Source organism: Sminthopsis crassicaudata, chromosome 5 (assembly GCF_048593235.1).
Source record: "Sminthopsis crassicaudata isolate SCR6 chromosome 5, ASM4859323v1, whole genome shotgun sequence".
NCBI classification, from domain to species: Eukaryota; Metazoa; Chordata; class Mammalia; order Dasyuromorphia; family Dasyuridae; genus Sminthopsis; species Sminthopsis crassicaudata.
Genome location: NC_133621.1, coordinates 243,127,383 through 243,149,789, shown reverse-complemented (window position 1 = coordinate 243,149,789; position 22,407 = coordinate 243,127,383). Strand labels below are relative to the sequence as shown.

At 35.7% G+C, this 22,407-nt stretch overlaps 1 protein-coding gene across 5 annotated transcripts in view; it reads left to right on the top strand.

The window, feature by feature from the left end:
• ENDOU (endonuclease, poly(U) specific) overlaps window positions 1-22,181 on the top strand; it is a 28,018-nt gene extending 5,837 nt beyond the window's left edge. Inside the window, exons 2-11 of one of the 5 annotated variants that reach the window (XM_074270694.1) lie at window positions 886-976; window positions 8,988-9,110; window positions 10,478-10,534; window positions 11,300-11,434; window positions 11,727-11,898; window positions 13,663-13,862; window positions 16,443-16,556; window positions 17,283-17,389; window positions 19,560-19,702; window positions 21,266-22,181. In XM_074270694.1, coding sequence (XP_074126795.1) covers window positions 8,993-9,110; window positions 10,478-10,534; window positions 11,300-11,434; window positions 11,727-11,898; window positions 13,663-13,862; window positions 16,443-16,556; window positions 17,283-17,389; window positions 19,560-19,702; window positions 21,266-21,386 — 1,167 coding nt within the window. In that variant the 5' untranslated portion in view covers window positions 886-976; window positions 8,988-8,992 and the 3' untranslated portion in view covers window positions 21,387-22,181. Of the gene's footprint in view, window positions 1-885; window positions 977-1,809; window positions 2,349-8,915; window positions 9,111-10,477; window positions 10,535-11,299; window positions 11,435-11,726; window positions 11,899-13,662; window positions 13,863-16,442; window positions 16,557-17,282; window positions 17,390-19,559; window positions 19,703-21,265 lie in introns of those variants that run through there. The other 4 variants (XM_074270690.1, XM_074270691.1, XM_074270693.1 and 1 more) reach the window with 4 other exon arrangements.
• Window positions 22,182-22,407: the final 226 nt, after the last annotated feature.

Sequence of the window (22,407 nt, the reverse complement as noted above, 5' to 3'; positions counted from 1 at the left end):
ATAGACTATGGAAACCCTATCTTTGACTAGCTATCATAAAAATGTGTGCTCTTGGTCTTGAAGGTAGGCCAAAGTGTGAATGGCTCACTGCAAACTCATACTCACTATTGGACAAACAACTCAGGGAGTACATTCTTCTGACTGTGGGCCAGTAACTATATTTGTCATTGCAATAACCTTTATGTAGACAGGACAATACTGAAGCTGCCAAGATGCCACCTGCATGCAAGTGAGTGGTTCTTATAATGATCTGTTTCTATATTTTCTGTCTTTATCTGTCTACCTCTCATCAACTTGTCTCTATTTTTGTGGTTTGTCTACCTATCTGCTGTTTCTTTATCTCTCGCTGAGGACACTAGACACTAGACACTAAATGATGGCTTTGCTTTAAGTATTATTGTGTGGGAACAGTGAGACAAGTATCAGGATATACAATATAGCATGACTACCTAACCTGTTTTATGAGAACAGAGGATGGGAAAAGGAGAATTTAGCTTCAAGTACTCCTCTAGGATAATATTATAGACACTGAAACTCATGGAACCCCAGGACTCTCGAGGAGGAGGGGTGATGATGATGCTAGGAATAGGGAGGGGCTCTCTATTGGGAAAGAAACTCAACTACCATTGATCATATTCACTCCTTCCCTTTTCTTCACAGATGGGGTGATAAAGTGAAAAGATTTGCAATTAAGGCCTTAGGGTTAAATTCCAGCTTAAATAAATTCTCTTCTAGATCTAAATCTGTGATCCTAGGAATTATTTGGAGCAGATTAGACTGGAAGATTGATTCATATATATGTTATATAAATGTATTAAATAAATATTTTATATTATGTTTTATATAAATGTACACATACATATGCACTATGTGTTTTGTTCCCAGGTTCAGAAAACTGGGAGTCAAAGAGCCATGAAAGGGGACCCATATTATTGAATGGTTAACAAACCATAAAGTCAACAAACTGGAAATAGGGGTGAGTTAATGGATTCCAGGGATCAGCAGAATCATGAATAAAACATTACAAATATCCATTCAGAAATCTACACACTAAGAGATTCAGAAAGCTAGACATATAAATATGTTTTCAATCAGTGGGTCTAAAGTCAAAGAAGGTCATTCTAGATAAAGTCAAGGGGATGTTATAAAGAAAGAAATCCTAGACATTAAGTGAAAAAAGATTTGGTTTATTAAAAAAAAAAAAAAAAAAAAAAAAAAAGATAAGTCCAAAACGACAATATTTTATGCTTACAAGCTGGCAACTCCCCTTTTTCCCATGCTCACATAATTGCATATAAACACATTTAGCTGAACACAATGCATCTATGAATTCAGACACCTTATATACTGCTCTATGCCAAGTACTGTAAAGCAAACAATAAAAATGACAATCAACTGGAAAGAGAAGTTAAATACAAGAAGATAAATAACAATATGATAACATTAGAAAGATCATAAAGCAATTTATGAAAAGTTCAAATGAGTGGACAGTCACATACACAATGACTTAGCCAAGAATATGATTATTAGAATTCCTGGCTGGGAATGGGAAATACCTGAGCTGTTGACTCAAAGCACAGATGTATTTCTAATGTCTCATGTAATTTATATATCCCTAACTTAATGCTAACCACTATAGTCCTTATCCCTTTCTCCTATTTTTGCTTTACTTTATATCCTTAGTATTTAGCACAATGTCTGACATATAGTAGGTGATAAATAAATGCCTGTTGACTAGTTGACTTGATACTAGATGCTCTCTTTTCCTCACCACAGCCCTAACTCCAGCTTAGTCTGGCCAAACCTAGAAAATAGTGGTTAAATTCTCACTTCAATCTGAAATCAAAGCACAAAGCAAAGAATATTTGATGATATTAAGTAGAAACTCAGGTTGTCCATTTCTCTCATGCCCTAATTAGTCATGGATCTATATTCCCTTCCCTAGCCTTGAGTTCAGTTACCTCTCTTTTCTGGGAGCAAACCCCAGTCCTGTTTGTGGATGACCTATTTTCTAACCAGAGGCACGTCACAAACAGCTGGAATTACCTGCCTGTTAAGGCTCCTTCTTTCTGGCTTCAAACAGCTGCAGGGCCCCACCTTCATTTCTGCCTCCTGCCCACTAGAATTTCCCTCCCCCCCATTTTTTTTCTTCCTGAAAAAATCTGGAAGCACCAGCTCCACAAGCCTTGGGTCTTTAAAAGGCTCAGTCCAGGAGATAGGCTCATTTAGAATTTGTTCGATCCCTCCGGGAACACATGGAAGACTAGCAATCAACTTCTTCTGCCTTTTCATCATGGGAACCAGGGACCTCCTGTTCTTAGCCCTGATCTACAAGCTAGCCTGGGCTGGTGAGTACTTGGGAAAAGAAATATAATGGATGTAGAAAAGCACTAGAGAGCTTGAGAAAATAATGAAGGCAGAGGAGGAGATAGTTCTTCCCTAAAGCCAGGATTCTCCCTCTGATTGTCTTAGTTGGTCTAAAGATACTTGGGCATTTATGTGGATGGGATTATCATAAAGGAGAATTATCTATAAAAAAAAAAAAAAATCCTTTCGTCCCACTGGATTATAAATGATCCAGAATGGCATGTATTGTGTTATTATGAGCTGATGGGCAGTGTGATACTGCCATTGTAGACTCCTTAAATTTGAGGTGCTTGATCATTTTTGAGGTGTTTGTTAAGTGAACCTGAGTTTCGGTGTCTACAATATTATCCTAGAAGAGTCTTGATAATTACATCCCATTGACTTATGTGGATGATGGAAGAGGGAGCCTGAAAATCCTCTCCAGATTAGTCTCAAGAAGACAGGCAATCTCTGAGGTAACTTAAGGAGTATCTTTCTAATAAAGGGCGGGGAAAATTCTATCTGTGACTGGGACTGCACAAATGAATCTGCAAATGCCAGAGGAGTCTGTCTCAAGGGGAGTGGGTACCTAAGAAAGAATTTTAATAACTCACTTTCTGAAATTTCCAGACTACACGAGTCTTGGTGGATAGCAATATATGTAAATAAAGGGATCACAGGCTTGATCCTAAGGAGAATCTCCCTCTTCCAAACTTGAGGTACTCTTCTCTCCTATAGACAAAACAACTATTACCCACCTCTTTCAATTCTTCCCCAATTTATATGGAGGGGAACAATTTTCTCTTTAAGAAGGAAGGCTATGTCCAACCAGGATGTGGATGAGGAGGATTTAGAAAAGGGCAAGACAAGACCCTGATCATCCTAACACAGGATGGAATTCTTGGTTTTCCTTCCCTCTACTGCTATTGGGAACCAAACAGTTATCCATCTTGAACAAAGCTCTAAGATACAGAAATTTTCATCCCTAGCCCCTGCCTCCATGTTCTGTTAGGCGCAGAATAATGGGAAGTATGTTGAGAATCCTTGGCTAAGAGGATTTTCCTTATACTATGAAGTATAAGGAAAGGAGGTTGAAAGATGATTTGGACTTTCCTACATAGGAAGAGGAAAGCAAGTTTTCCTCCCTTCATTCAGCTACTGGATCTTGTTCAGCTACCCGTAGAAGGAAAAAAACTAGGGCTCTAGAGGTAAAACCTGAGATGTTTCTGTGCAGTTGAGTGAATTTATGTGCTCCTGTTGTGAGATTTACATGTATGCCTCAAGTATTTCCCATCTGTCAGTGAAAAAAAGAGACTCCATTTTTGTGTATATTGTTTGCTAGACCAAAATGTCAAAACAATGGAAGGAAAGTGTATTATCCCAGGAATGTCTACACTGTGGATTTCATTTGTACAATGGTTTTGAGGAACCATTTTTGAGGGAATTTGGATGGAAAGCTGAGATCTTGGAAATTAATCCTAAAAGAGGTTGTCCCCCTGAAAATAGTTAACTAGGACTTCCAGTGGAACACAAACATATAACATCTGTATTCTGATCCAGGAGCTGAAGGCTAGAGATATAAAGATTACCATTACTACTCATTCAGGCTTAGGTCTTTAGAGCTAAATTCCCTTTGGTGGGTATTGTTGATAGTACTTTTGGAAGGAGGTTTGGAAGAAGATGATCTTTTTGTAGGGCTAGCCTAAGGAAATCAGGAAGATAACAGAGTTAAATAGGGAGATTAAATGTTTCATCAGAGAGTGGAGGAAGAAGAATTGAGACTAAGAGAAAGACAGAAAGGCAGGCATTTATGTACACACAAGAAAGAAGAAGATAGAAAAAGGAAAGAGGAAGGTGGGGCCATGATTCATGTGGTTCATGTAAGTCTGACATAAACAGAAACAGAATGAGGTGGATGCTGAGTAGAAGAATTAGAGTGAATTAGTCAGAGTGACTAGTGTTTGTAATCCAGTAATATCTTTGCATGTCCCAGAATGGCAGGAGGAGTATCCTTTAATTCCACTCTTTCCTCCCAAAGCCAAAGCCTTGGCTGATTTTAGAAACCAAGGTAACTAATAAAAATGTGAAGAACCAGTTACCACAGAGGATCCTCCTGGGCACCAAACACAAGTATATTTCTACTTCTTCTCTCTGAAGAAACATTTAGGTTCCCTTAAAACATACCAATAGTATAGCTAGAATTTATGTTGTACTTGAATGTTTACAAAATGTTTTACTTGCATAATCTAATTTTCTCATCAATCTTGTGAGGTAACCACTTTAAGATGAGAAAACTGAGAAAGATACAGATTAAGTGATTTGTCCAGACTCATACAACAAGTGTCTGGAGGCAGGATTACAAACTCAGCTCTTCCTGACTCCTTGTGACTTTCTCTATTCCCTGAGCCACCTAACTTCAATTTTACATTTTTCTCAAATAGGCTCTAATAACTGGAATTGAATGGTTCAATTTCTCCACTAAATTGGTTTATCCTGGATTCCTAATTTTTCCTCTTTCTCTTTTCACTGGGTTCTGGCTCTCCTCCTTCATAGTTACTACCAATTCTTAGACATTTTCCCCTCTATATTTCTGGATTTGGGCCACAGAGAATTCCCAGGCTTTTTTTTGTTTTTGTTTTTGGGTTTTTTTTTTGGGTTTTTTTTTCCCCCTGAGGCTGGGGTTAAGTGACTTGCCCAGGGTCACACAGCTAGGAAGTATTAAGTGTCAGAGACCAGATTTGAACTCTGGTCCTCCTGAATTCAAGGCTGGTGCTCTATCCACTGCGCCACCTAGCTGCCCCTGAGAATTCCCAGTTTTAAAGATCTTTGAATATTGGATCCAAGTCATCCTCTGAAAAAGTCACTTGAGTCACAAAGGGCTGCTCTTACAAATCTTTCATCAATTCTGTCTTCGCTGATATCCTGACATTTCTTTATAAAATGTAAAAGAGATTCTCAGGATTCTGGGCCCAACAATTCTATATACCCAACAATGGTACTGTATTGGTAAATGTTTGAGAACCAATTCTTTGGGGAGGAGGGAGAAATGTACTCATGACTCTTAAGTTTACTCTGAATGGATAACATTTCCTTCATTCCCTTTTAAAGTATAAACAATTAGCAAAATAATAAGTAATTCTGATTTTGTAGTGGTTGCTGATGTCTAAGCTGTAAATGCTTATACTGAAAATTTAACCAGTTCAGAGCTGATGAACAGGATAAGGCGGCTCCAGGATACCATTGGATATAAAACTATTTTCTTTTTCTTGTTTTTACTTTCAGGTAGGTAAAGCATGTTCAAGAGATGGGACTATAGAATACAGAGAGAGGCCACCAGATTTAGGATATTAAATGAGGTTCCCAATTAATGAATTCACATCCTCCAGCCAATTTGGTTGTTTTATACCTTAGGCTTGGTGCTGCTTGGGTGCTGCTAAAATATTAGACATGTTTTAACTTAGCTTGCATTTTAATTGTAATCCCTAACCCAAACCAGATTTAAACTAGAAATGAGATCTGACTCCTAAGGCAAAAATTGCCATTAAAACTTAATATTAAATAACTTTTAATCCAAACACAAAACAGATTTTTTTTTTCAATTTATAAGCTATATCAGTAATTTCCAACCCTGCACCTAATCTAAGGCTAGTGGCTCTCAATCTTTTTAAGCATTGATATTAAACAGTTTCACAAACCCAACAGTAGTTGGATTAATGCTGCATGTTTTGTTGAAGCTAAATAGAGACTAAGAACACATTCATGGGCCCCCTGCAATAATCCTGAAGCTCCCCTGGGAAGTGGCCCAGTGAATTATCTGATTCATCCTAAACGTAATCCAAAACTCATTTTAACACTGTATTCCCTAATTGTGAAGTATTGATCTAATCCTGTTATAATATATTCTGTTCTTTTCTCAGCACTAATTATTGTTTATTAATTTTATAATTATAATTTTTTGACAGTACATATGCATGAGTAATTTTTTTTTTTTTTACAACATTATCCCTTGTATTTCCAAATTTTCCCCTCCCTCCCTCCCTCCCTCTACTCCCTCCCCAGATGACAGGCAATCCCATACATATTAAATGTGTTACAGTATAACCTAGATACAATATATGTGTGTAAATCCAATTTTCTTGTTGCACGGTAAGAATTGGATTCCGAATGTATAAGTAATCTGGGTAGCAAACAGTTTACATTCAATTCCCAGTGTTCCTTCTCTGGGTGTAGCTGTTTCTGTCCATCATTGATCAGCTGGAAATGAATTAGATCTTTTTTATGTTGAAGATATCCACTTCAATCAAAATACATCCTCATACAGTATCATTGTTGAAGTGTATAGTGATCTCCTAGTTCTGCTCATTTCACTCAGCATCAGTTGATGTAAGTCTCTCCAAGCCTCTCTGTACTCATCCTGCTGGTCATTTCTTACAGAGCAATAATATTCCATAGCCTTCATATACCATAATTTGCCCAACCATTCTCCAATTGATGGGCATCCATTCATTTTCCAGTTTCTAGCCACTGCAAAAAGGGCTGCCACAAACATTTTGGCACATATAGGTCTCTTTCCCTTTTTTAGTATCTCTTTGGGATATAAGCGTAGTAGTAGCACTGCTGGATCAAAGGGTATGCACAGTTTGATAACTTTTGGGGCATAATTCCAAATTCTTAGCACTGATTTTATATTTGATCCTAAACTTTCTCAGTTTATGTGCTCTATTACAGTTAAATCCATTCATCATACTGAGTATAAGCCAATCATTATATCACTAGGGAACCATTCTTTGTTGTAAGATTAAATCAATCATACTGAATTAGAGAACTATTAATCACCATGCTAAAATAGATAACCATTGTCTTTATCAATTCCACTTAGCACCTTGTATGAATCTTTGTTTCAAGTACAGAGTTCTGGCCACTAACATATACCAACAGTAATTCTGATATCAACTTTAATCTGTAGTCCTAACTCTAACAATAACAAGAAGCCAAGAGTCTAAATCTTAATCCTAACTGTACTGATAATGTGAACTTCACTCTGAAATTACATTTTCTCTAAGCATAGAGTGAGTCAAAATTGAACCACAAGCTTAACTATAGCCCTGACTCTTTGCTAAGGGCTTGCTCTTTTATTTGAAGATGACAATGGTGATCCATAAATGGATTGTGATGAGTTACTTTTCTAGGTGTGGCCTTGTGAAGGCATACCTTACTTCTTGTAGAACATCTCATGTGTGTGTGTGTGTGTGTGTGTGTGTGTGTGTGTGTGTGTGTGTGTGTGTTTGAGAGAGAGACAGAGACAGAAGCAGAAAGAGGAGGGAAGGAAGTAGAGGAAGGCAGGAGGAACAAGGGAGAGAGGGAAGGAGGGATCACACATACATCTGCACAATAGCTGCTTAGATTTAGGGATGTGGTCTGTAGATCCAGACCTTAAAATGAATGTGGAATTTAAAACTTTAATTCTAGATTAATTAGTATTATAGGGACAGCTAGATAACACAGTGAATAGAGTGCTGATTATATAGTGAAGAGGACCTGAGTTCAATTTCAACCTCAGACACTAGCTTTGTGACACTGGGCAAATCGCTTAACCTTATTTGCCTCAGCTTCCTCATCTGTAAAATGAACTGAAGAAGGAAATGGCAAGCCATTCTAATATTTTCTCCAAGAATAGCTCAAATGGAGTCATGAAGAGTCACATAAGATTAACTGAATAATAACACCAATTAGAATTATACCAACCCTATTACTAAAACAAATTATATTGTATATATATTTATATTGCTTTAAAATTCTTAACTAGGAGAGACATGTTCTCTTTGGTGACTATCCCACAAAGTCTAATGAAGATCAATAGCAATGATAATACTACCTTAGTGCCAACTGTAATTGAATGCAACCATTACTGCTTGCTATGCTCTGCATAGGCGTGAGGGAAATGTAGCTTCCAAAGATATGATCCTCCTACATTCACATCATCTTTGTGAAATAGGTAGTATAAAAATTATTATCCTCATTTTAAATGAGGAAAACAAATCTCAGAGAAAGTCAGAAAAATAAGAGTTAAACTCATGCCTCCAATTCCAAATCCAGCATGCTTAGTTGCAATCCTAACCACATTAAATCTTGTCTAAGACTTGAACTTTAACCTTAACCCTAACTCTTAACTCATAAAACATCCCACACTCTAACCCTAAACATAATCCAAATTCTACTTTTGAACTAATTCATTTTTAGCATTTAACCCTCTCTCATATAGATCCTAAAACAGAGCAATATAGAAGGTTATAAATGAAATGGGATTTATATTTCCTATCCAAAAGAGATGGGATGAAGATTATGAAAGTAATAGAAGGGGCAAAAGAGAAAGGAACAAGATCAAAAAGGGGAATATTATGGGATGGAATAACAAAAGGACAAAAGGGATAGAAGAGAAGAAGTGGTTAAGGTGGGAATGATATAAGAGGATCATATTGTAAAGAAGAAAATAAAGTGTCCTCTGAGCAGGAATAGCTGAACTTTCCTTTCTCTTGGGGCCACTCTCCTTGTTGTCTCTGAACTTCCAGCTGTAGTGGAGTCCTGGTGCAGTGAGAATGGCAACACCACAAGCCTGACTTTGCATCTCTTATTGCCAATAGGCATAATGGAGTCATGTGCACACCGCTGTGGAGAGAGATTTAACAAGGCAACTGATTGCCAGTGTAACCATCAGTGTAACCAACACAAAGACTGCTGCGAAGACTATGAGAAGCTGTGTACAAGTGAGTCACTCTGCAGAACCCAGGAACAGCAGGTCAATGGAGTCGCATATCCTCTCCCTGACTAAAATTCATATTGACTTAGGCTGCTAGTGGCTCAGCACAGTCTTCTGGGTGGAGGGGCACTAAGTCAGAAAATGTAGCTAATCAGCAATTCCCTGTGCCTTCCCCTCAAGGCCCTAGATCATGTCTAGTTTCCTGGGAGGGCCTCTATTCTGACAAAAATTCAGGTCTTAACTTGCCAACAAGTTGATTAGGGTTTGAATTGAGCAATGGTTCTCCTGATAAATTTGTTATTGATGTGCTAAATTTGTCAGCTCTAATTGGTTGGTGAGGGCTAATAGTTAAATTTTCAATATGAGCATTTACAACTTAGAAATTCACAAATACTACAAATCAGGACTTGATTTATTGGTTTGATTTTTGTTTTTACTTAGGAAAGTAATTTAAAAAATATAATGCAGATTAAATTTAAAAGTATGCCATGCATACATTTTTCTCTGGAAATCTAGCTGTTAAATGTTTATTAGCATATCTCTTCCTTTGCAATATATAAGACATATGAAAGTCAGATGTATGTAATTTGATAATTAGATTATTAGGTATTGTTTGGTTTTTAATTTATTTTGGTTATTTTTTGTTGAAAAGCATTTCACGTGAAGGTAATTGTATTTGATTCTCCTCAGATTCACAAATAAATATTTCTGCCAGTTTGTCTTTTTTATGTATAAATCAAATTGATTTCTGAGAATCAGAATCCTTCTTGCTCAAGACATTTTAAAAAATCCTCATTCCTCTGGGATAAAATTTGAAAGCAAAAAACCACCTTTCCCTTGAATCATTGCTGCATGTAAAATGAATTTTTGTAATTTGAAACCTTTTATAAAGGTCTTTTATGGTGTGATTCCTTTTGTAATTAAAATAATCCATTTGTAAAAGGAATAACCATTCTGTAAGATGTGTTCAATATTTTATCTCAAGTTTTAAATATAAAAAAATATATAATGTAAATATATAAATATTTATATATAATATTAAAAATATATAAATATTTATATATAATGTAAATATATAAATATTTATATATAATTTAAAAATATATAAATATTTATATATAATGTAAATATATAAATATTTATATATAATTTAAAAATAGAAATTATATTTCAAGTTTTATATAAAGTGAGATATTTTGTTTTCTTTGTTGGGTATGATACTTTCTGGCTTTTTTCAATAGTTTATTCTCACATGTTTCCCATTCAGGCCTCTTTGTCATTCTTCTACCTTTTTATTTTCTGTACATTCTTGGTGAAGCTGGGGAGGCCAACACTCAAGGGAATGGTTTGTCATTTTCTTTTTATGTCCTTTAGATAAAGAAGAGCTTCAAGAAAAGGAAACAGATTTGGAAGAAGCAGCACCAGCCAGTAGTAGGTTTCTTTACTTTCCTGAAAGCTTAGAAATCCTAAATCTCTGAACCTTGGTCCTAAAAATATTGACACTTACAGAAAAGAAGGGGGAGAAGACAAAGGGCAAGAGAGAAAATGATGAGGGAAGTAAGGAGGGAAGTTGCATTATTAGCAATAGCAATATCAAATTTGGATGAAGCCAGAATATATACTAGTTTGGATCTCCAAAGATATGCTACTGACCAGAGTATTAAGTACTGACTCCAGAAATTTGAAAAAGAACAAGCCTTACTCAACTGGGACAGATCTAGCATAAAGATTTTAGGTTCTGGGACAGCTAGATGATACAGTAGATAGAGCACCATCCCTGAAGTCAGGAGCACCTGAGTTCAAATTTGGTCTCAGACACTTAACATTTCCAACTGTGCAAGTCACTTAACCCCAATTGCCTCAGGAAAAAAAAAATTCTAAGTTCAGATTCCAGGAAGCTTCATGTAGAGTCAATGATGCATTAAAAGGGTAGGAACAAAGGAAAAGAGCATCAGAAAAAGTAACATTAGACATTGACTTCCTGACTGAGGGGTATGAGCAAAATTAGACTGATGTTTTTCTTGGAGATCTTTAAAAAGAAACAGTTCCCCTTACCTTCTTTCTGTCTTTCTGAAGTTGTAAGGAAACAAAAAAATGACATTTATCCGGGTTCATGAGAGAGTTGACATCATAGATCAGCTTGTTTTTGTTGGGAAGACCTATATGCAATTAACCCTTGGCACCTCATCATTTTAGATCTGTACCTGGCACCTAATTCTTGCCAAAGCCGTTGTGGTGAAACCTTTGACAAACACCATCCATGCCACTGCAACTCAAAATGCCAGGAGTTTGGGAACTGCTGTGAAGATTATGAGAATTTGTGTGCCCATGGTGAGCTCTTCTGTAATGACTTCTAATCATACTCTATGCAAAAAAAAAGAGGAATGCCAGAGGAGGAAAGTGCTATTGATCCCACACAATTTCTTGCATACATCCCCTCCTTCAGGGAAACTTATGGTGGAATCATCCCATATGAAGATGACTTTCCTGCCTGCTTCTTTTGCTCTTTTTGGTACCCAGAGAAAGTGAGCAGAGAGGTCCCTCTCTTCAGCTCTTCCACATTCCACTCTAGATGCTTTCCTCATTCCTCATTCCTCATTCTTCAAATGGTCATTCCTCTTAGATGGTTTCTCTCAAAGCAATGATGGCATCACCAATGAAGAACTCCTGACTATCTCAGAGAAAATCTACAAGGTGGACAACAACAAAGCTCAGAAGGAAGATATCATTCTCAACAGTCAGAATCTTATCTTCCCCTCTGAGACAAATGACAAAGTGGATCGATGCCCAGAGCCGTGAGTCTTCCTCTTTTTCCAGACTTTTCTTTCCTGTATATTTCCCATTCCTATTTCTTTTGAGCCTAATTCATTTCTAGAATTTCTAAGTCTTTTACCTGAGAAACAGAAGAGTAACAGTGAATTAGAAAGGAAAGGCATTTAATGTACAAAACTACGACCTAAGGGAGATTGTATGGAATATGGAGAGAAGATTTAGGAAAGAAAGATTGAAATTAGAGTGTAATTAAATTGTAATTAGAGAGTTCTTCTTATTGACTTAGGTAATGAAGCATAATAAAAGATCACTAAAGAGACTTAGGATTGTGTGGAATGACTGTAGAATCTTCCTATAGGTAAAGTGAAAAACACTTCAGGCAAGAGCTAGCCAAGGAATCTAGTGACAAAAAGCATGTAAGAATTAGTACACTTGGAATGTCCTCTCCCCTTCCAAGTAACTTCTGAACCAGTCCTTGACCTTCTTGGCAGCTTCCCTTCTCCCTTCATGGATTGAAGCACCAAAGCAGGGGCTCTAGACAGAGTAATTGCACTTGCTCAGTCCTAGCTGTCCATGAAGTTCTGGCGTGTTAGTCCCTATTTTTGAATCAATGAAAGCAAGGATGTGGGTGAGAAAAAATTGTAAACTTTGACTATGTCAGGTCAAGCTCTAATTCATCATACTACTGCATCCAAAAAACAAGGTGGAAGGAGGAATTAAGTTCATAGTAGTGAAATCTGGTAGTCAGCAGAGTTTCTTAGGCAGACATACCACACTAGTGTGCAGTAGGCTTCCAGTGAATAACAGTTTATACCAATTCCTTTTTAGCTCAGAATACTGTATATTATATTCAGGTATGTAACATATTATAGTGGGAGTTGTGGTAGTCTTACACTTGTCAGAAATTAAAGAAACCATGGGCAGAATGATAAAGGCAGAACTTCTATATGTTAGATCTGTGAGAGTGTTCAGTGATTTCATAGGGTTCTTCCCAGGCCTATTTAAAAGTTTCAGGAAGTTGCCTCAAGGATAGTGTTGGTTTCTAAGTAAGTGGAAACTAGCCTAGATGTGATGAGGGAAGGAACAAGGACCAAAGCCTAGTGTTGGTGTTAAGTGCTTGCAAGTTTTTTAGCTGGTTCAGGGAGAAAGAAAACAATGAGATGAATTAACTCTTACATGAGAGTGAGTGGCATGGGAGAAAGAGGGAATGATGATGATGATGATAAAAGCTAGAAGAAATTCAGAGCTGGTGTGCCCTGGCTATTGAGTCACTGAACTGAGGGGGAGTCACAGTTGTAGGACTCTGATTTAAGACTGTAATATTCTCCTCATATATATGGGGTTATGGTATTTGTGAATATAAATATGTGTGTGTGTGTAAATAATATATATATATGTATATGTAATGTGGTATATTTAGACATATATATATATATATATATATATATATATATGTATGTATGTGTGTGTGTATAAACTACTTTGCAAAGAATATATACATATTCTAAGCCTAGGTACATATGCATAGAAAATCAGTAAATCAGATTTAACCTCATGCCATCATTCTGAATTCAGCATTTTCTAGGTTCTTTTTAGGTTATTTAAGGAAGTCAGTCTGAGTAAGGAGAGTGGAGGGCAGGAGACAAAGTGTGACCTAAGGCATGGGAATTGCATTGCATGTTTGTAAGAGATAGTTCATAACATCAAACCTTGTCCTGCTCTGTTATGGGATCATAATTTTTGTTCTGCTATGAGACCCAATCCCAATTTCTCTTGATGTCACTCAGGCTCTACAGCTATGTAAATGAAGAACTCTTCTCCAAACCAACCTATGCTGCATTCATCAACCTACTCAATAACTACCAGCGGGTGACAGGTCAAGGGGAACATTTCACTTCTCAGCAGCTTAGGGAACAAGACATTTTCCTTCAAGAGATAATGAAGACAGCAGTCATGAAGGAACTCTATGGCTTCCTCCATCAAAAAAGTAAGTGAGCTCCAGCTCTTTGGATGAAGAGAGAGTGGCAATGAAGAAGCAATGGAAAGGCAATGGAGAAGGTTTATGAAAGTGTTTATCAAAGGGATCTTCAGAGCATGTGGATTCTAGCCAAGATCTAGAGGAGAGGGCAAAACAGAACATGGGGAATGGAAAGATGACTAACCCCTATAGAGTTGAGATATCTGTTTTTCAAAACCTTCAATGATCAATATATTCTATGTCTATTAGAATGTAAGCTACTTGAGGGTAGAGATTGCCTTTTTTGTGTGTTCTTGTATATGTATTCCCAGGACCTAGAACAATACCAGGAGTATAGCAAATCCTTAAAACAGTATATATATATATATGTATATATATATATATATATATATATATATATATATATATATATATATATATATATATATATACATATATATATATATATATATACTATTTATTTATATATACTATTTATAGGACACTTATTTTATTTTTCTGAATCTGTTTGCTCTTCTGTAAAATTGAAAATAACAATTGCTGTGCTACTTATCTTATGGGATTGTTATAAAGAATACACTTTATAAATCTTTAAATACTGTTTAAATGTGAATTATTGTTATTACTTTTGTATCCAGACTTGTGATTTCATCTGTGTAGGGAAAGAGCAACTCTCTTTTTACTGATCCATATTGGCAATTTGTCTATACAGTCTTAAAGCTGTGCCCAGTATCACATTGGTACTATATCCAAGGCAATTCTTGAACTTAGATTTTTTTGGTCCTTTTTCTATCCACAATAGGATACTGCTGTTATAATCAGTATGATGAGGCAGTATGGATTTGAAGATAGTGTCAGACCTTAAAGGATCTTAAAACTTCACCTCAGGTGCTAGACAGCCTAGCCCCCCCCCCAAAAAAAAAAAAAAAAAAAGAAAAGAAAAGAAAAGAAAGAAAGAAAACAAATTTCACCTCAGGTATTTATTAGTTATAAAATTTTAATTGAATTACTTCTATTCTTTGTGCCTCAGTTTCTTCATCTGTAAAATGAGGATATTAGATTCATTATCCTCTAAGGTTCCCTTCCAGCTCTAAATCTATGATCCTATGCTTATTATTCCACATTTTTGCTGAATATTGAATTTCTTTGCTACTCTAGAATCCTGTACTTCCCTTAATCGTGCTTATTCTAGCAAATTTCTGCCCAAGCATAGCCTGGGATTCTCAATTTGGCTTGAATTGCATCCAGGGCAATCACTCCGAGGTTAAGAAATCCAATCACTTCCTGTGGGAGAAACTTTTCTGGTAATATATTGGGGTCTCTACTCTGGTGGAATGTTTTCTGTGGGCCTCTTGACTTTTGAATTGGGATATTTTCGAACACAGTGAAACCAGATTTCCATTAAGGGAAAGGGATAGTTCTGTATATAACTCTCTAATATGCTCTTTCCTGACATTGTTTGGGTTTTTTCCTTGCTTGGAATATTTCCTAAGTCTTTCACTCTGCCCCAGGCAAGATTCTACTATATTCTTCAAAGCCTATCCCAAAGTCTCACCTCCTTTCTGAAACTTTCCTACTACTCTAGCCCAGATATTTATTTTTTATTTATTTTAAACTTTAACTTTTAAAAAAATTTATATATTTTTAACTTTTGAGTTCCAAATTCTCTCCCTTCCTTCCTCCTCTCCCCCTACTTTGAAAAGGCAAGTAATTCTATATAGGTTATACATGTGTAGTCATGCAAAACATATTTCTCTATTAGTCATGTTGTGAAAGAAAACAGATAATCCCCTGCCCCACAAAAAGAAGGAAAGTACAAAAAAAACCTGTGCTTTAATCTGAATCCATATTCAGTCAGTTCTTTCTCTGGAGGTGGATAGCCAATTTTTTCCCTAAGTACTTTGAAATTGACTTAGATCATTGTACTATTGAGAATTGATAAATCATTTATAGTTGATCATCTTACAATATTACTATAACTGTGTACAATGTTTTCCAGGTTTTTCTGAAATTATCATGCTCATCATTTTTTATAACACAATAGTATTTTATCACAATCATATACCACAACTTGTCCAGCTATTCTCCAATTATAGGCATCCCTTCAATTTCTAATTCTTTGCCACCACAAAAAAATAGCTGCTATAAATATTTTTGTACATACAGCTCCTTTCCTTTTTCTTTCCTTTTATTTTTTAATTTCTTTGGGATATAGACCTAGATCAAAAGGAATGTACAATTTTATAGCCTTTGGGGTATAATACCAAATTGTTTTCCAGAATGATTGGATTAGTTCATAATTCCACCAATAGTGCATTAGTGTGCCTATTTTTCCACATCTCCTACAAAAATATAATTGTTTAAAATAATATATTGTTTCCTAACTCTGCCATTAGATTATAAATTCCTTGAGTTAAGGAATCTTTTTTGATATGTCTTTCCCATTTTCTATATACCTAAAACTGCATTGGTTATATAATATAGCCTCAATTAATTTTTGTTGCTTGATTGAATCTCATTAATATCCTCTCCTCTGATAACTAAGATATCAGTTGTTAGATTCTGAATTGTCTATATACATTTTTCCAGACAGATACAGCTCAGAACAAGAATTTGTCAGTGAACTAAAGAACATGTGGTTTGGGTTGTATTCCCGTGGCAATGATGAGGGTGATTCCAGTGGTTTTGAACATGTTTTCTCAGGTAAGGCCTTTCTGTTTGATGGTTGAGAGGAAGATGAGTGGGAAACTACTTATTTTTCTAGGTCAAGGATCTGGGAGACCCAACTCAGACTAGAGTACTAGACATCATGCCAATAGGCAGGAAGGAGTTTTTTCTTTCTCCTTTTTGTTTCCTTCCCCAACCAATCTACCAGTCCATGCTAGAGTGCTTTTGGAGGCAGTCTCTCCCCTGGAAGAATTCAAGTTGGTGAGAACTTTGAACAATGGGATTTCCAAACAGTATTTCAAATGGGACACTCCATAGAGAAGATTTGTTTCTAGGAAGCATTATAGTCATTTTTGTATCTTTGCTTTCCAGTTTTTAAAGGTGGAACAAAGGCCTATGATTATCTCCTCCCCTTATTTCCTCCAGATCATCTATAGACCGCCTGATTTCCATAGTCTTAGCCTTTATGACACAACCAGAGCTCCTTGTCTTTGGAGAACTGCAGGACACCTATTCCAGATGGTCTAATCAGAAAAACTTGAAGCTAGTAAGGAGGAATTTTCCTGAGTGTGAAGAATAGAAAATTCTGGGAAAGAAAGTTCAGCAAAACTATGAAGAAATTCCTTTCTATCTAGAATTATAGAAAATTTACCTTAGGTGCAGGAATCTAGGCATTATGATCTCCATGAAGTAAAACTTCTTGGAATCTCAGAGGAGTCTCAGAGGGTGAATGATCAACCTTGAAATTTGTTGTTGTTTTAGGTGAAGTGAAAAAGGGAAAAGTGACAGGATTTCATAATTGGATCCGCTTCTACCTGCAGGAAAAGGAGGGTTTGGTTGACTATTATAGCCATAACTACAATGGGCCAGTAAGTCTTGAAGATTGTTCTTTTATCTAGAAAAAAATCTTTTTCACTGTCCCCATTCTCTCTTTTTAACCTTCTCAATCTATAGATGACAAAGCTGTCATTGCTTTTCTATCAGAAATTCAATATTGGGGATGGTAAGCCTGGATGCCTTCACAATCTCATCTACCAGAAAGTAGGCTTGCTTGGTTTGCCATTGCTCTCTTTCTTTCACTTCAAAATAACTGGAAATTTTTTATTTAACAAATGGTTAGAGTTATTAAAGCACCTAATATTTGCTGAATCCTATGTAGGAACTACAGGCTGCTCCGTTAGTTAAATGAAACTATTCCTGAACTTATAGAGTAGTACACTGATAATGATCAATCCATTAACATTTATTTAGTACCTACCATAGGTACAATGCTAAGAGAAGGTAGTTTCTGAGTTGAGTTTTAAAGGCTAGACAGGAATTCAGCAAGTGAAATTAAGAGGAAGAACATTCCAGACATAGGAAACAGTACAAGCAAAGGTACAAAGAGGGAAATTAGGGAATGTTCTGGGACATAAAAGAGACCAGTTTAACCAAAATTAAATCTAAGAGAAGAAAATACCATAAGATAAGTCTGCTTAAGGGAAATATTTTTTAAAAAAGTTATTTTTATTATGAATGCAAACATTTCAATATACAAAGAAAACTGTATGTGAAATTATGAATTTCTAGTTCATATAGTTGGGTTTTTAAAACAATCTATGTTAAATTTAATAAAATAGTATTTTAAATGTCTTATTTGCTTGTGTCCCTTTCTGAATTTTTTGTCTTCTGTTTTCTTAATATTGGTGCTTTTTTCTTTCCCTTTTTAAAAATCTCTATCACTATCTAAATCACCCATTACCCCTAAAAAAAAAAAAAAAAAAGCTTTCTCTTATAAGAAGTATGGGTCAGCTACACCCAGAAAAGGAACAACTGGGAAGTGAGTGTAAACTGTGAGCATTTTTTTTTTTGTTTTTCTTCCTAGATTATTTTTACTTTCTGAATACAATTCTTCCTTTGCAACAACAAAAACAACAAAATTCGGTTCTGCACATATATATTGTACCCAGGATATATATTATATAAGATATTTATAAGATATTTAATATGTAAGGGAGTGCCTGCCATCTAGGGGAGGGGATGGAGGGAAGGAGGGGAAAAATTCGGAATAGAAGGGAGTACAAGGGATAATGTTGTAAAAAAAAAATTACCTATGCATATGTACTGTCAAAAAAAAAGTTATAATTATAAAATTAATTTTTAAAAAAGAAAAAAAAAGAAGTATGGGTCATAGCTACTGTGTATGAAAACACAATTTTCATTCTACATCTTCCCTGTGGGAACCATGCTTTATCATCAGTCTTCTGAAGTCATTCTTGGAGATTACATCAGGGCTCTAAAATCTTTCAGTGTTGTTCTCTTTTATATAATTGTTTTTACTATGCAAATTGTTTCTCTGGTTCTGTTCTTTTAATTCTATATCAGTTTATATAAATCTTCTAAAGTTTCTCTGAATCCATCATATTTATCAGCACAATAATATTTCATTGTATTCATATATTTTTTTCAGCCATTTAGAGAAACATTTTCTAGTTCAGACAGGAAAACAAATGGATCATAGTTAACCTACTTTGTTCACTCTGCTGTCACTGACTTTCCCCATCAGCTAAAAAGATAATAGAAGCTTCAACCTGATCAGATTGACTGATATTTTCATGCCTTGTCAAAGGACAATTTAAAAAATTTGTGCCAGAATATTTTTGGAAACTGTGCCAGTAAATTGTCTTCATTTTCCAAGTGTGAGCTTGAAAGTGAGATGCCAGATGCCTGTTCTCCTTTTATATTGGAATTACTTCACATGAGACCAGGCTGTAATAACTTTATTTTGGCTCTTACTTAACAAGATTATTTAAAAGAATGGGAACTGACCTTACAGGGCAATAAACACATTTCAGGAATACTAATGTTTCCTTATGAACCATAGATAGTATCAATGGACCTTATCATAAGTGCTCATTAAATCTCAACTGACTTGACTTGAGGTATTTCCTTCAAAAGTTACATCCTTGTCATCCCCTTCCCTTACTTCATAAAGTTCAGATTGGCTAACTCTTCCTTTCCCCAAGGCTCATCCCCTTCTTCTTCTTCTTCTTTCTGTAGTGGGATTCCTATCCTGATGTCTTAGGAATGCAATTCAACTGGGATGGCTACTACAAAGAAGTGGGATCAGCTTTCATTGGCAGTAGTCCTGAGTTCGAGTTTGCTCTCTATTCCTTGTGCTTCATCAGCAGGCCTGGCAGAATGTAAGTGAAGGTTAACTAGGAATATTAGAGCAGTCTTCACAACCACCAGAACAGGAGATAGGAGACCAGGGTTTTACTTCACAAACTGACTCTAGGACTAGTTGTATACATGACTTTCTTTGAATCTCAGAGTACCTGCTATTAAATTCTACTTCTGCTAGCTCAGACCTGTGTTGCCTTGAATTACTTCACAGGATCAATGAAGTTTAGAGGTGAGAGGAACCTTCAATGCCATCTGGTCTAACCTCTACCTGAACAAGAAACCCCTTTACTATGTATCTAAGAAGTGGTCTTAACACAGCAGTCTCCCTTCCAAATGATAATCTTTCACATACTTAAAATCATTTATCACTTTCCCTGTGTAGCAGTAGTATATTGGAGTCACCTCAAAACAGCCAATTGTTAAATTTTTAGTGTGAGTATTGATACCTCAGAAATCATCAGACTCTTAAAATCAGAGCTAGATTTATTGTTTTGCTCTTTACCTAGATTTAAGAAAGTAATGTAAATATTAATAATTCAAATAAAACCTACAATCCCCCCCCCCCACACACACACAGAACTGATTGGTAAATATTTACTATCATAGCCTATCCTAAGTCTTAGGGTTTTAGCCCAATAGAAATTCCTTCTGACAGCTCCAATTGAAAGACCCAAATGGTCCCAACTTCTAGAATTCATTAAGTTAATCCCCTCAAAAGTTCAAAAACACTTCATTTAAGAAAAGCTTTTTTAATCTCTTCCAAAGAAGCTGTAAAACACCTATATGATATGTATATTATGTGAACTATAGGGAGATGAACTAGAAGTATTAACACAAGGAGGCATATTGAATACTTGAATACTGTTATTGTTTAGTTGTTTCACTTATGTCTGACTCTCTGTGACCTCATGTGGAGTTTTCTTGGCAAAGACACTACAGTTGTTTCCCATTTCCTTTTCCTGCTTATTTTATAGAGGAAACTGAGACAAATTGTGACTTGCCCAAGGTCACACAGCTAATAAGTATCTGACTTCAGATTTTAACTCATCTTCCTCACATAAGACCTGATGCTCACTACCTAAGTGCCCAATATCTTGAGTATATTTCACCAAGATTTTATTTCTCAGGGTTTCACTTTCCTTTTCTATATAAGGAGGAAATTGGTTTAGATGGCCTTTAAAATAAATCCTGGCTTTAAAATTTTATGACTCTAAGAAACTATGTGATCCTGGGCAAATTATTTAATTTTCAGACCTTCAGCTCTAAAATTTTACAATTCTCTGTCTCTAATCACTTCCTCCCCTAGAGACAGAGGGTTCATGAGTTGAAACTGTGGAAGAGAATGAAAGTAGATAATAATAGTAATTGATATCTCTAGTGTTTTAAGGTATACAGAATGTTTTCCTAGCCATTGAGATTTAAGGCCCCAGAAACTATAACTAAAGAAAAGTATTACTTTGTCTTCTTATTTAAAAACAGACAAATATTCCTACTTCTACTGGGTTTGCTACATTGTAGCCTAGAGTCAGAGAAATTGAGAGAATGGAAGGCATCTGTGATTGTGTGTTTTTCTTTTATAGGTGCCATTTGAGTCTGGGTGGGTATTCCCTGGCCATCCAGACCTATACCTGGGACAAGACTACCTATGGAAATGGCAAGAAATACATTGCTACAGCTTATGTGGTATCTTCTGTACATTAGAGTTCTGAACAAGAAAAAATATGAAGGAAACTGGAGGCTCTCCTGAACAGTGTGCTGTCTGACCTGGGCTGGAGTTGGGAGATCTGAGCCATTTAAATGGAAATATTCATCAGTAAAAATGATGATGTGAGCAAAAATTCTCAAACCTGGAAAAGCCCAAAAAGAAAAAAAAAAAAAAAAGAGGAAAAATTGAATTTAGGGGCCGAAAAGCTACCACAGCAACAGAGGAATATTCAGACTAATGTGTCCTCTAGTATTTCTGCAGTGCAGACTAGTGATAAAATCCATGAGTGGAATATCAAGATAACTGGTTTTTTGTTTTACACTGATGTGTTACAGAACAGTAATAATGATAGTTAAAAATATATATGCCTATATACTAAACCATTCCACCAATAGAGATCTCAAATATACCATTGAACTCAACTAATAAACCATATTAGAACTAGATAATTATCACAGACAAAACAACCCCCCCAATTGTCTAAGCATAACATTCATTTGAAAAACACATGAAGAATATAGCTTTAGCTGTACCCAATTTTTATACTCTCCATGGAACAAAAAGTTTTCACAATAGGAAAACCTAGCAGAAGAAATTAAAATTATTCAGGAACAGAATATGATGAATATGATCTTTGTTATCCTGTCTACTATAAGAGCTGTACCAAGGGTAGTTTCAGAGACCTTCCTTACAAAGGACAATCCTACCTCCTAATATTTTTATTCAACTGCAGTTTTTTGTGCATCTTGAAATAATCTGTAGAGCAGTAAATAAAAAAAAAAATCGCAAGATATCAGTTTGTCTCAGAACTTTCTATCTGATCTTCATTAAAAAGATGAAAATGAGATGACAAAAATAAAAATAATTTTAAATTTTTTGAGGCCATCCAACTGTCATGTGGATGTGTCATTGGAGAAGGACTACATATACTGAAAAACCTGTTTAACATGTTCTTTTGGTGGAGTCATATAGCTTGATGTCACTCACTGACATCAAGTGAATAATAGGTATGTAGAA